The sequence below is a fragment of the Portunus trituberculatus genome, chromosome 48, assembly GCF_017591435.1.
Source record: "Portunus trituberculatus isolate SZX2019 chromosome 48, ASM1759143v1, whole genome shotgun sequence".
Taxonomy (NCBI): domain Eukaryota; kingdom Metazoa; phylum Arthropoda; class Malacostraca; order Decapoda; family Portunidae; genus Portunus; species Portunus trituberculatus.
In genome coordinates this window covers 4,192,353-4,206,881 of record NC_059302.1, presented here as the reverse complement: position 1 = coordinate 4,206,881, position 14,529 = coordinate 4,192,353, and the positions used below count along the sequence as shown (strand labels likewise).

At 36.7% G+C, this 14,529-nt stretch overlaps 1 protein-coding gene across 8 annotated transcripts in view; it reads right to left on the bottom strand.

The window, feature by feature from the left end:
* LOC123498485 (calcium uptake protein 3, mitochondrial-like) overlaps nt 1-14,046 on the bottom strand; it is a 29,736-nt gene extending 15,690 nt beyond the window's left edge. For 3 of the 8 annotated variants that reach the window (XM_045245613.1, XM_045245614.1, XM_045245612.1), the window contains exons 1-8: nt 13,523-14,046; nt 12,098-12,239; nt 11,612-11,722; nt 11,405-11,452; nt 10,479-10,561; nt 7,001-7,168; nt 2,089-2,167; nt 1,453-1,576 (exon numbers count right to left, since the gene is read on the bottom strand). In XM_045245613.1, coding sequence (XP_045101548.1) covers nt 1,453-1,576; nt 2,089-2,167; nt 7,001-7,168; nt 10,479-10,561; nt 11,405-11,452; nt 11,612-11,722; nt 12,098-12,239; nt 13,523-13,738 — 971 coding nt within the window. In that variant the 5' untranslated portion in view covers nt 13,739-14,046. The remainder of the gene's footprint in view (nt 1-1,452; nt 1,577-2,088; nt 2,168-7,000; nt 7,169-10,478; nt 10,562-11,404; nt 11,453-11,611; nt 11,723-12,097; nt 12,240-13,522) is intronic. The other 5 variants (XM_045245616.1, XM_045245615.1, XM_045245619.1 and 2 more) reach the window with 3 other exon arrangements.
* Between the last annotated feature and the right edge of the window lie 483 nt (nt 14,047-14,529).

The window sequence follows — 14,529 nt, the reverse complement described above, 5'->3', positions numbered from 1 at the left end:
ATGCGTCCGCCTTGTAACATTCGTGACACACACACACACACACACACACACACACACACACACACACACACACACACACACACAAACAAATTTTCTAATCTCTCTCTCTCTCTCTCTCTCTCTCTCTCTCTCTCTCTCTCTCTCTCTCTCTCTCTCTCTCTCTCTCTCCTTCCCTCCCTCCCCCTCTTCCTCTCGAAAGATAAGCTACATGCGTCCCGCTTGTGTCTAAAATATTAGCAAATGTCACACTCTCTCTCTCTCTCTCTCTCTCTCTCTCTCTCTCTCTCTCTCCGAAGAGAGAAGTGTCCACTTTCCTCTTCGAAGGCGATATAGTTACTAAAAAATAGCAGCATAATACACAAAGACGACAAGTATGACAAGCTTGCACGAGTTTCCTGCTGGCCAAGGCACTACCACCCGTATATCATACAGGCGGGCTTTTTTAATATCCAGCGCGAAGGGGTTAAGTTCCTCTCCTTCAACACATGTTTCCATAAATAAACTTAGGATTATTATCATCTTACATCTTTACTTTTAATTATCATACCACTTGAGCAACTGTGTAAAGCTTCCTTAACATTTGTAAGTCACCTTCCTCTTTACAAATTTTTTTATCACTACCAACCTCAGGTTGGTGGTGACACAATCTTCCAAGATGTAAACAGATCACGCAGGGTACTAGGATTCCTTTTTAGGAGTGTTAAAAGCAGAAGTCCCAAAGTAATATTCAAGTTGTATTTGAAGCTGGTCAGACCACATCTAAATTATGCCATACAGTTCTAGTCCCCACATTATAGGAAAGATACAGATCTATTAGAATCAGTGGAAAAGAGAATGTCTAAAAGGATAAAGGGGATATTCTCTATGAAGCAATACTGGAGATACTAAATTTGCATTCCTTAGAGAGACATAGGTTAAGAGGGAACCAGATAGAAGTATTTAAGTGGTATAGGGGTTTATAGCAAAGCAGACATCAAGAAAGAAATAAAAGGTTCAAGCTTGAGAAAATTAGGTTTAGGAAAGTAATGAGAAGGAACTTTAAAAAGATTAGACAAATTTATGGATGAAGATGATAGGTGGAATTAAGTAGTTTTGTTCAAACAGGGACTGCTACATGTAGGAGGCAGTCACTTGCAGCTTCCCTCATTTTCTTGTGTTTCTTATTTTTGTTCACTCTTTTTGTTGCCCTTGGCAATTTTTCCTTCACCCACTCTTGTCTGTATATAATCTCCTTTGATGCTGATTGATCTTCCTGTCTATAGTTCCCTACTTACTCTTTGTAGCTTATACTGCTACTGAGGCATTCATTTCATGCTTCTCGGTAAACTTCTCTCTACTTGAGATCTATGGACGCTATGAAATTTTTTCTAACAATATTGAACGGCTTTTTATGTAAAAATCAAACCATTCTGCAAAGTAAGCAATGAAGAATAAAATAAAAAAAAAACTTACATTTTAAACTCTTCAAACTTGAGATCCTGTTTCCCCTTACGCCCAAAGAAGTGGAGGAGGAGGGTAGTATCCACAACATGACTCTTCTGCAGTTCATCCTCTAGCACCACTTCATCATCAGCATCTGTGCCAACATTACCATTGTATAACGTCACCCTTACATCTACGCTGAAGGTATCCAAGATGTGATATGCTACAAAAATGTTCTACAAAAACCAACTGAAATAAGAAACATTCCAGAGATATTATACTTAATACAAAACACTGAACATATCACTGAATCTTCTAATATACATACAGGAATTGTGTAAACCATAACACTACTGCACTGGTTTTGTGCTGTACTGGTATAAAAATGTGAACAAATTACTAACAATGATGACATGAAATCTTCCAGACTTCAGAATTCCATTTACTAGATTAATGGTTTATTAATATTAACCACAACACTTATTTCCAAAGCTATGACAACCTCATGGAGAGAGAGAGAGAGAGAGAGAGAGAGAGAGAGAGAGAGAGAGAGAGAGAGAGAGAGAGAGAGAGAGAGAGAGAGAGAGAGAGAGCAAACCAAATCATCAACCAAATTTCATCACACCTTGCTCTCTACACACTTTGAGAGGAACAAAGCATCAGTACCTGCATCATTGGCCTTCACTGCCCCCTCCAAGGCTCGATTCAGACGGTCTCTCCGAGCAGTGCTAAAGATCTTCTCAAGCTGAAAGAAAGCAGTAGATTAGAAGTCTGCCTTGGCTACAGAACAATAAAGCCTTGCTTAGCTTAGCTGTAAATCAGTTCTGTCTTGATTATAATAATCAGGTACGATGCACTCAGATCTAAATATACATGAAATTCATGGTAGAAAATCTGGCAAGATTTTCTACGTTGAATAATTTTCTAAGTTACAATAAGACAAAATTATAACAAATAACTTTCTATGCTAAGTTATGACCAAATTATGACAATATTGGATGTGAAAGATTCTCAGATGAGCAATAATTGAATCAACGGTGTTGCATCATGTTAATAAATCTACAACACACACTGCACATTTCACATTTAGCAAGCAGTTTTAATTGACAATATACTGCAATAGCAGCAGCAGCACCAGTACCAGCCCACCCTACCCTAGCATTCAAACCCATGAACACCACAGTCCCACATAAATGTTACTGGTTTATGCTAAAACAATGTCTTTTTGAAGATTCACCGATCAAAGTTGGTAAAAATTCCACATACTAATTTTCACAACATAGGGAAAAATCTATACACCACTACTTTCTACACTACTGTGAAATCAATAATGAAATGATTAGCTAACATTTAGTCAATTCCAAACAAACCCTTAATACATAAATTAATATTCTGATGAGTAATAAAAAAAAAGTCTTGCATTTAATCACATACATACATACATACATACAAAAGATGTTACAATACATTTTATATAATATATTTTCTATTCACATGCAATCACTCCAGTAAAAATAGTCAGGTGTCAAATAATATGTCCATTCAACACAAGTCATCTCTATAGAGATTTCCTCTTGGTCATACATCTGAAATGCTTAGACGTTGGTACAAACGGGGCACATGTAAGTCACGTGTATGTACATGGCAAGGTTAGTTGTTACAGAGACCAGATTCTGACGAACAATTTTCAATCAAAAGTTCTAAATAATTCTTGCTTGTCCACACTGAATCAATTTGTTAGTGCTACAATGACAATACAATCTACATTAGTTCACTACAAGGTGCATTTCATCACTTATTTTTATAACAGGTGTATAAAAAAATAATGTACCTCATTACCTTCAACAGTAATGCTCCAAATCTGAAGCAGAGTTTAATATGAAACTGACAATCTGTCATAGATAATAATAATAAAAAAAATAAATAAATATATAACAAATATAATAATAAAGGCAAGGTCTGCTCTTGTGTACAGTCAACATCACACCTGTACCAAAACAACTGTTGAAGGACGTGAGGTGATAAAGGTACAAGAAATCAGAAGGTTATGGGGCAAGTAGTGTACTCCAGAAACATTACCTAAGAGAACATAATAATTTCAAAGGAACAAGTATGCATACCCTACAAATACCTAACACAACTCTTCACAGTCTTAAGGGTTAGAATTAGGTAACTTATCCTCTCACAATATCTTCAGCACAAACATCATATATAAATACTATGATACTTTCTCTTCCAGTTTTGTTTATGGGGGAAAAGCAACAATCTTACTTCACAACAGTGTAACACTTTTCCTTTCAAGGTTGAGAGAGGAAGAAAAAAAAAAGGACCAAACAAAACTTAATGCATCTTTGCTTGCATATCACTCATTAAGGCTTTCAAGCAATTTCAGCAAGAGGACGCACAGAAATTATGGCTGCAAATAATTTAGCTTTTGCTTCAACAGATCCCTGATTATATGACACTACTTTGGAACTTACATTCTACAAGTACTATAGCAAGGTAGCATACTGCAATCCCTTTTGACCTACAATTTCCCCCTCTGACCTACTAAGAATCTATGAATTACTAGCCTTTGTAAAGAGACTGCCAGTATATCTAAGACTTCAAATTGAGATAAAATCCAAAGCAGTGGAGGGATGAGGAGTACGTTACTTGACTTCTAAACCAAGACTTTCTGTGTCATTCTTGAACAACTCTATAAAACATATCCTTTGAAGTGTAAATAGACTTCATGGTTATCATGTTACCATAAGTAAGTTTATATTTCTTATTGTATTTCTGATATTCCTGAGAACACTAAATCTTTCCAATCAGTGCCAACTATCATTTATATGGAACCAACACCACCCAAAGTAAAGCAACATAATTCTATATTGATACTTGTTCCTTGGATATTCTTCAAAGGGTGGCCAAAATAAATCTCCACTTTTATCAGTACAATTCAAACCTGTACTTCATCACAATTCTACTACCCACATCCCATTCCATGACAACAGCCACTTTACATTAACTAATACTTGTGCTGCAAAGTTAGCAAATTCAATATGACTACGTCTAAGATTAGGGAGATCACTAATCAAGGCATTCATGTCATATTAATCATAAGCACATACATATTTTTCTTACTAATGATAAGAAAAAAACAAAAGATCAGAAGATAGAGAAGTACTAAATATTTCAAGTTTAAAGTTATTCACGAGAGCTGGTACTAGAAGTCTCAGGAGAGCTGTCACAATAGTGCAGGCCACACAATCAGCAGTTAGTGAGTGTTCTGGTGTTTAGGTATCTGAGTGAGGATTTTTTTCCATTCAAGGTAATGGAGAAACATTACTTTATACTTTGAAAAAAGCTTTTATATATATATATATATATATATATATATATATATATATATATATATATATATATATATATATATATATATATATATAGGCAGCCGAGGTTGAAGGCTATAGTGCATTCTCCTTTATTAATTTTTTGGTCTACAGTTTCTATTTGTGTACTGTTTTCTTAGTGTCTTCCTGCAGTTGAAGTAACAACTGGGAGAAGGGTTGCTTCAACGTTTCAGTTTTCTAACTCCATCTTCAGGCAGAAGTGATCTCTCAGTTGTGTTACACGCCTTATACACTGGAAAGGTGACTCAAGATCAGGTGATGGGCTGCAATGCAGTGCAGTGATTGGCTGGTGTGTTCAGCTGCTTGGTAGGTTAGTGTGCTGGTTTCCTCCTCTTTGTTTCAACATGGGGAGAATTTGAATGTTTTTGGTTTGGATGTTGATAGATGGTTGTTTTGCGCTGATGTTTATGGCTTCAAGGTAGAGTGGGCGGCAAGGGTCATGTTCTTTGTTTTCATCTAGATCTTTGCGTGTGATGAAAACACCACCATATTAGATATTAGACAAAGAACATAACCCTTGCCGCCTACTCTACCTCGAAGCCATATACATCAGCGCAAAACAACCATCTATCAACATCCAAACCAAAAACATTCAAATCCTCCCACGCTGAAACGAAGAGGAGGAAACCAGCACACTAACCCACTGAGCAGCTGAACACACCAGCCAATCACCGCGTTGCATTGCCGCCCATCACCTGATCTTGAGTCACCTATCCAGTGTATAAGGCGTGCAACACAGCTGAGAGATCACTTCTGCCTGAAGATGGAGTTAGAAAACTCTGAAACGTCACAGCAACCCTTCTCCCAGTTGTTACTTCAACTGCAGGAAGACACTAAGAAAACAGTACGGCAAATAGAAACCGTACACCAGAAAATTAATAAAGGAGAATGCACTATAGCCCTCAACCTCATCTGCCTACAAGAAAATATCCTACCTGGCTATACAAACATATAATATATATATATATATATATATATATATATATATATATATATATATATATATATATATATATATATATTTTTTTTTTTTTTTTTTTATTATTTTTTTCCAAACATATAGTATATACTTTAACCATTTCAGTAAATTTGATACATTCCTTTTAGCTTTTCATAGTGAATTTCATACTCATTATCTTATTTCAGTTCAAATACTGCATGAGGCTATTTTTTTGTGTAATAATCCATGCATCCCCATTCTGGAGCATAATATTAATCTTGAAACATAGATCTAGTTGTTAAGAAGATGCAAAATCTCCATTGGTCTGAGATGTGAGTAATGTTGACAATCAATGTACTGGCTGAATGATCTCAGGGATGTATGAAACAAGAAAGGTATTCCTTCATCTCTGTAAATAAGAAGGCCATGCTCCAATGATAACTTAGCAATGGTATTAAATATGTTGCATTCAGTGATGTTTATAAGACTGCAAGGTTCACACAACCAGATATTTCAACTATGAAACCCAATATTCAAATTGTCTTCAGCTATATCAAACCACTAACCTTGAAGCATATTTAAGCCCTATTGTGATACTAGACTTGTTCACAGCATTACTAAGTTCCTATGCAACTTCTTACGATTTTATTCATTTGTGTACACTTCACAATGAAAAAATAAACAAGTTTATAAATAACCAAGTGTTGATTACATTTGATTATGTGCACATAAAAAATTTCAACTTAATGACCACACCAAAAGATATTTGATTTTTTTCTCTATAACCTCAACATTTCCTCCAGTGTATGTGTACAACAGTGTTGTTAAAGATATAAGGCCAATTCGTAATTAGGAGACGCTGAATGCAGACAAGAGCGTTTATCCTCTCTTTACCACAAGGCAGTAAATTAATCAACCAGTGGGAAGAAGCTGCCACATTTATGCCAATATACAAACTACTTCTGAAATAACCCTTAAGATACATGAAATTATATAAAAAAAAAAAAAAAAAAAAAAAAAAAGCATGGTAGAGGGAGGATCAAGTGCAATTTTAGCAAGAGTGAGCGTACATATTTGACAGAAAGGAAACTGTATGAAACACACACAGGTTGCAGCCTGTGTTAAGCTGCCTGCAGCACACGGCACATCCAGGACATCCAGACAGAATGAGCAGCAGGCGCACAGCTGAGAGAGGCGCCAGTTGAGCAACACACACTACGGTATAGTCTATGTATATTACCCCCACACGGACGCTGTCTACAGATCGGCCCACCAGCAGCTGACTTACGACCTGCCTCGTTGACTGCAGTTTCTTGGCCTTCTCTGAGTCAGGGTTTTCATTGTGGATTGTGTCAGACACCCAAGAGGCATAGGCTCGGAAAACACCAGCAGTGATCAAGTCCATTAACTGTTACACAGGATGTTATGGTCAAACTTCAAAGTGAAATACAGTGCATAGTCATTTTGCTACAAACTCATTAGGAGGAGAAAAAGTTTTACACATATACCCACTGGTTCCTAAACTGATAGTAAAGACAACCTAGTCATTTTAACAAGATAAGACTAAGAAATAAACACAGTATTTTCTCAGGGAAAACAATGTTTTAAGTAATATATTTGTTCATAAAAAAATAAATATGAAAAGTTTCCAACATTTGGGTGGCATCCACTCTTTGAATTAAAAGGAGATGGTAATTTAATATTTATCATGACTTTCAAAGTTCTGTTAAAAATGCTACTATAGTAATTGCCTGCGTATCCGGATTATAGCAACCAAGGTCCTGGCAAATACTCGAAATATCTGGATACGCGGAATTTCCTCTCCCAACCCGTTATAAATTGAGAGAAAAACATGTACATAACCCAAATGGGTAAGAAAACAATGAATGAAAGCACATTAAATGTATAATCTGGAACAAAAAATGGTACATAAGCAGTACATGGGGTGGTGGGATGTACACACAACAGAAAAGGCAGCGTCACACTACCACTTTTCCATCAACTTTTTTAAGACTGTCAACTTTTGTCGATGCTCGTCGCCACACACAAGCTCGCTACCACCTTTGTTGCATTTATCAACTGCAAACAAACATGGCGACCCCTTCACCCCCAGCAAGTCGTCATTATTTTTTCATTGCTATTTTTGGCCTTTATTGCTCTCTATGAGAAACTCTTCAAACAGCTTTGTCCACTAATAAATAACAGAGCAGTTCATCTTGGCCAGTTGCTACTTGGAAGTTCTGCCTTGGAGCGTCGCAGTCCCAGAGAAATGTAAACAAACAACTGAACCACTTTTCACTCCTAGGCCAGAACCAAATATATATATATATATATATATATATATATATATATATATATATATATATATATATATATATATATATATATACAGTAAGTCCTCATTATACGGTAGTTCTTTATCCGGTAAATTCACAGTTACAGTATTTGGAAATTACTACCCTCGATTCGATATACGGTAAGAAAAATTCACAGATACGGTAACCGCTCATGTCATCCGAGAGGGCCCGGCGCAGGGGAGCAGTGGTGATGACGTCATCCATGCCACACCTCTCCGCCACTCACAGTACTGACTTTAACTTGACCACCCTTGGAGCCTGTTATCTCTTCCCCTCCCCCCTTTTTTTAATGACATTACATATTACTTATATGCATTACTAATTAGATTAATAAATGAATATTAAAGGGTCTATTGTAAGCACAAATATGTTCATAATAATTATGGCAAACAATTAAAGCCTACTACTAGCGGCAAACCATGCAGCAACTGATAAAGGGCACAGATGGGCCTGGCAAGCCCACTATCAGAGAATGGTGGGAGTCGTATAACATCAAGCACGCCTTAGATAACATCAAGTCATTCTGGGGCGATGTGAAAACATCTACTATGAACTTGGCATGGAATAAAGTATGGCTAGAATGCGCGAATGACTTCCCAGGCTTCACTGAAGACGACATCAGTGCGATCAGAAATGATATAGTAAACCTGTGCCATAGGGCTGGCTTCAATGAAGTTGATGATGATGTTTAAGATCTTTTGGAAAGCCATGCTGAGCCTCTCTCAAATGATGAACTTATAGAGGCATCACAGGAGACAGAAAAAGAGGGAGACGAGGAAGAACCTGTGCATGGCCTGGACAGCAAAACTCTTAGAGAATGTCTCAGTAGTATCGAAAAAGCTCTGGAAACCCTGAAAGAATGTGACCCAAATCCTGCCAGGAGTAGCAAAGTGGCTCATGACGTAAAGAAAAGTGTCAAGATTTATCAAGAAATCTATGATGAAAAACAAGAAAAAGCAAACAGTCCTCCATCTACTTGTTCTTCAAGCCAGTCCCTGTCACACCTGCCGACCCTGCTACAGCTGGCCCTTCCACATACACTTCCGACAGTGCAGACGACGACATCATATCCTCATCTGCCCACTCAGCCGAAGATGAGTAAGGGCTGAAATCCCTACTGTCCCTTAGCTTCAGGAGGGACATAATCTAATAGAATACATGGCAAGAGAAATGTAAATAAAAACATTTTGTTTATTTCTTTCGTGCAGTACTTAACATTCTTTTTTTTTATGACTATTTTCATGTCTTTTCATTTCTGTTGGGATGACTTTTGAGGTGCTGGAACGCATTCCCTATTATTACATGTTATAATGGGTTCGGTATACGGTAATTTCAATTTATGGTATGGTATTCAGGAACACATATGTACCGTATAAGGACGACTTACTGTATATATATATATATATATATATATATATATATATATATATATATATATATATATATATATATATATATATATATATATATATGATTGTCGGCTCCCACTCGTGTCCGAGTACACTAACTATATATATATATATATATATATATATATATATATATATATATATATATATATATATATATATATATATATATATATATATATATATATATACACACACACAAATATATATTTACATCTACTTATCAAGATGCTATTAATTTGAGATTATAGCATCATTCCGATTAACAAGAAAATTAATTTTATTATAAAAGTGTTGATTAGAAGCCATAGATCTTAGTTTAACAAAAAATTGACGCTAGAGGAAAACGGTGCATTTCGTCTGAACCAAGACGACAGAAAAAGTTAATGGAACAGTTACAAACAAAGGAAATCGTCAAAGATGATGGAAGAAGTGCTAGTGTGATGCCGCCTTAAGTGGTGGTGGGACATATGTACACTCCTGCCATGCTGGCATGACAAAGAACACTACAAACTCACCGAATAGCACAGCCATTACTGGAATTGTCATCGAGTGAGAGCGGGAGGGCATGGGAGTAAGTGTTGCCGCCTAGCGGGATCAAGGGATCGTTCACGCAGTAGGTTTGAATATGCTTGGGGGCAACTCAAAATAGTAGTGAATTCCAGATAGTGGCGATCCGGATACGCGGACAATTACTGTATTTACTTTCCAGGCTTTAACTTTATGAACTGAAGCAACATATCAAAAATTCTAAATATTACCATCTTGCTAAATCTGCCTTATTTCAGGATTCGTTATAAAAGCATACATCTTTCCCTATTCTCATTACCTGAAATACTGCACTGCTCACAAATCAATAGAGAGAAAAGGCCAGGAAAGCTATGCTACCACTTCCTTAGTGTAAGCTGTGTTTCAGACCCAGATGACGCCCCAAAAACCTCTCTGCACATACCACAAGAAACTCCTCCTTGTCCACGCGCTCATTCCCATCAGTGTCAAACATGTTGAAAGCAATACGAAAACCCGTCTGAGGCTCTGTGGAAAGTATGCTTGTTTTAGTTTGATTTCTAAATGCTGTTTTTTTTATACAGATCAACATGTTACAGACATTATAACTTTTACCCAACTACATACATTTGTGTTTGCTTCATATCAACATAGTAATAACAATGAAAATTTATAACACTAAAATAAATGTGCTAGACATGAAAATCATATTGCACTATAGAAAAGACAAAGTAAGAAAGACAGAGAAAGCAAGGATAATAACAATCTAATCAAGAGCAATCACAAAGGAAGGGAAAAACACTGAAGGAATAAAATAACAGTCAACAGAAAAATTGAGATATTTTAAGGATATCCACAAGGTAGAGTGATCTAGAGAAAGGAAAAGAGAGAAAAGGAACACCAAAGCCCATTGTTAAGAGGGGACATGACACAAGTAGATGTTGTACAGAGGGATCACAAAAGGAAGTGCAACATAAAATATAACTGTATGCAGCAGATATGACCAATGCATAAGTGAGCAAGATAACAGCAAAAAGTTATACAACTTCTATCAAACTTCAGTTTCATTCCTACACACCAGTCATATCATTCACTCATCATCTCAGCATAACCAAACCACCTTCATGCAATTCTTTTTGCCAATTCTGTGACATGTATGGAAAGGCAGAATATAGAGGTATACATTCTTAAAAGTCCCACTTCTCTGATACTAAAATATCTAATACAACATGGTGATAATGATTAATATATATACACGAACTGATATATATATATATATATATATATATATATATATATATATATATATATATATATATATATATATATATATATATATATATATATATATATATATATATATACACTTACTTGTGAGGATTGACAGCAGGAACAAGTATTCTGTGTAAGAAATTATACCTGGAGAGGAAAATTATTAAATCATAACCTCATAATAACTTCAAGAGTATCAAATGCAGATAAAATGTCATCCTCATAATGCTTCACTGAATCATTAGTGACAATCACCCACAAATTATCACATGACTGACGACCAAAGCCTAGTGTTTGGCAATTCACCCTTATCAAATATGGTTCGGAACATGTCTGGAGAACCCTTGGAGAGCACTGGTGTCTCCTGTGCAAACTGTTCAAGATCCTTCTCTGTCAGCATCCTCCTCTTTAGACGAGCTGTGAAATTGGAACATGTATGGACTTACCACTTGACTTTTCTACTTCTGAACTTCTAAAAAATGTGAAATATATAAATTTGTACAATATATTCACTAGTTGATGAGTATCAAATAAGTACAAAAAACACATTTTTACCTCTACTTTATGCACTACCACATCTTTTTGTAATGAACTATTAATTTATTAATTTCATATTCAACTGAACACAATGGAGAAATGTAGAATTAAGTAGAAAACCATAAGAAAACTAACTATAAACCAAGCATGAAAACTCAAGATTTCCTTATTTCAAAATTACAAGAAGTAATATTCTCATACCAAGTATTGTCCATCAATGAAAGGCAAATGAACCTGTGAAGACAAATAACTCACGGCGTGGTTCAGAGTCTGTTACAGACTCAATGAAGTCCTGCGGTGACATGTACAACTGACCCTGATACTCAACAGATGAAAACTTGATAAACCGCCTTTCTCGATGGTTCAGCTTCAGGCCACGCAGCGATGACTCATCAATCTGACAAAAAAAAATGAACCTAAGGAAATTCATCATCTATGTATTCTGAAATGTTATAAGCAAGGAATGCACATCTTTATTTTGTAAGATGCACCATTCATATATCCACCCGTTCATATCACTTACTTGTAGAATTATTCATCTTAACCTAATATGTAACCTTACCATGAACACTAACCCACACACTCACCAACACATGAACACATGCACTAACTTGTATACCTTCATACGTGACTGATCATTGTGGACTTAGATTCTGCAGGCACCGGAATATTCACTTAATTACTATGGCCTTACAAAAGCCGTCCCCACATTAAAAACATCACAGATATGTTGTATGGTACGGTAAGTACCTTGCATGGTTGTTTCAATGATTTGAAAGGAGGTGCCATTCTTTACTTTTTCCAGATTTAGTTAGGTTAGGTTTAAATAAGTTGGTCTTTGTTATGTTAGGTTTAGTTAAGCTTAATTTTCTATCAGTATCATGTGAGAGCACAAAACTACATTTTTTTGGTAAATTTTGATTAATCAATACTTGTTTTCATCACAAATCAATGGTTTATGAGTGTTTGTGTGGGGGGGGAACAGGAGGGGGATTAGAAAATGTTAGTAAATTCATTCAAACCAAATCAAAATCTACCAATAAAGATGAAGATGTAGTTTCATTCACAAGTATTCAAGTGCATTTATACCAGGGGTAGAGAACCTCCAGGGCATATAAGGCCTGCAGGACCATTTGATCAGGCCTGCAATGCTATTCAGAAATGTTACTTCATAAAACCATGTCATAAATCTACAACATATGATATATTCATATTATGTACTGGGTTACATGTCACTTCTATTGAAATTGTAAAAAAATACTAGTATCTTTTCTTTATGGCCTGCACCCTGTGTTGATAATATTCATCTCTGTTTGGACGATTGTTTCCCACCAGACTTCTATAAATGTACTACATGAACCCCGTTAAACTAAGCATTATCAGTCCCTCTTGCCCATGGAAGAAAATCAATCATGAACTGTATTTAATCAAGCAATCAAGTAAGTCTGGAGTGCCTAACATCCGGGTGGGCGAGCATTCGATAACGAGCACCTGTCCTTCAGGTGACAAGTCTCCGGGGTTGGGGAGGGAGGGGGCGGGTCAGCAGGAGAGCCGAAATTAGATGTGATTTGGCTTAACCAACGAGTCATCATATCCTAATCAAGCACCCTCAAAGTATCCCTAGTGCCTATAAAACAGTCATAAGGAACTGACATGTTGAAAAATAGTGGAAAAACTCACATGACGACGTGGTTTGGCTGCCTGCACCACGGCACCTCCATGTAGCCACCTCCAGCCCAGGTAGGCCGAGGTAGCGGCGGCTACACCACAGAGATAGGTGGTACTGCTGGTGATACGACTGCCTCGAAAGGCCTGGGTCTTGAGGGTCCTGAGGCAGCGGGCATGGCGGCCTGATATCGTGGCGCTGCGGGACAGACGTCCTAGGATCGCTGCCATTTCTATTGTTGTGGGGTGGTCAGCCGTTCGCGCGGCACTGCCTTGCCAAGTTGCCAATCACTATTCACCACAGAATCACTATCCCTTTATTGATATTAACTCATCATACTCAACCTTAATCTTGCTACCACTGGTTTATATCTACGCAATTAATACTGAATGTGAGTTAATAATTTTCCCTTGTTTCTCTTAGACCAGTGACTAACACTTCTCGAGAAATATATGCCCTTGTCTAAACACACAATTTCCTCATATACATATATTTTTCACTGATGGATCAACAAGTATGATATTCAACTCTCGAGAATCATCATCCCTCGCTGAAGTGCAACACTGGGACTGAGTACTGGCAGTTGATATCGCTGTTGCTGGATTAAACAATTGTGCTTTTATTTCATTTTATTTCTTAGTTGAATATATCATGATCCTCTCAGATTTCTGTGGCTATCAGGCTTAAAAACTGTTGCAAGGTGATACAAGTATACATGTACTAGAGGTAGGTGGGCATAGCCTTTATTCATTGTATATTGATATTGCTTTCCTTTAATAACGTCACTCGAGAAATGCATCTTTCCTCGCCCCACGTTAGGGATTACTTACGTACGTATTAGTGCCAATGAGTTATACTTCTTGTTATCATTTACTTTATATATTTTCTCTCTTTCAACCTGAAGTATCTTGGAACTCCTCGAGAAATGCCATCACTGGCATTAATAACTTGACACAGGCCACCTTGGCTATTAATATTACTGCCACAGAATAATACCTGTAATTCATTGACTGGCTCAATT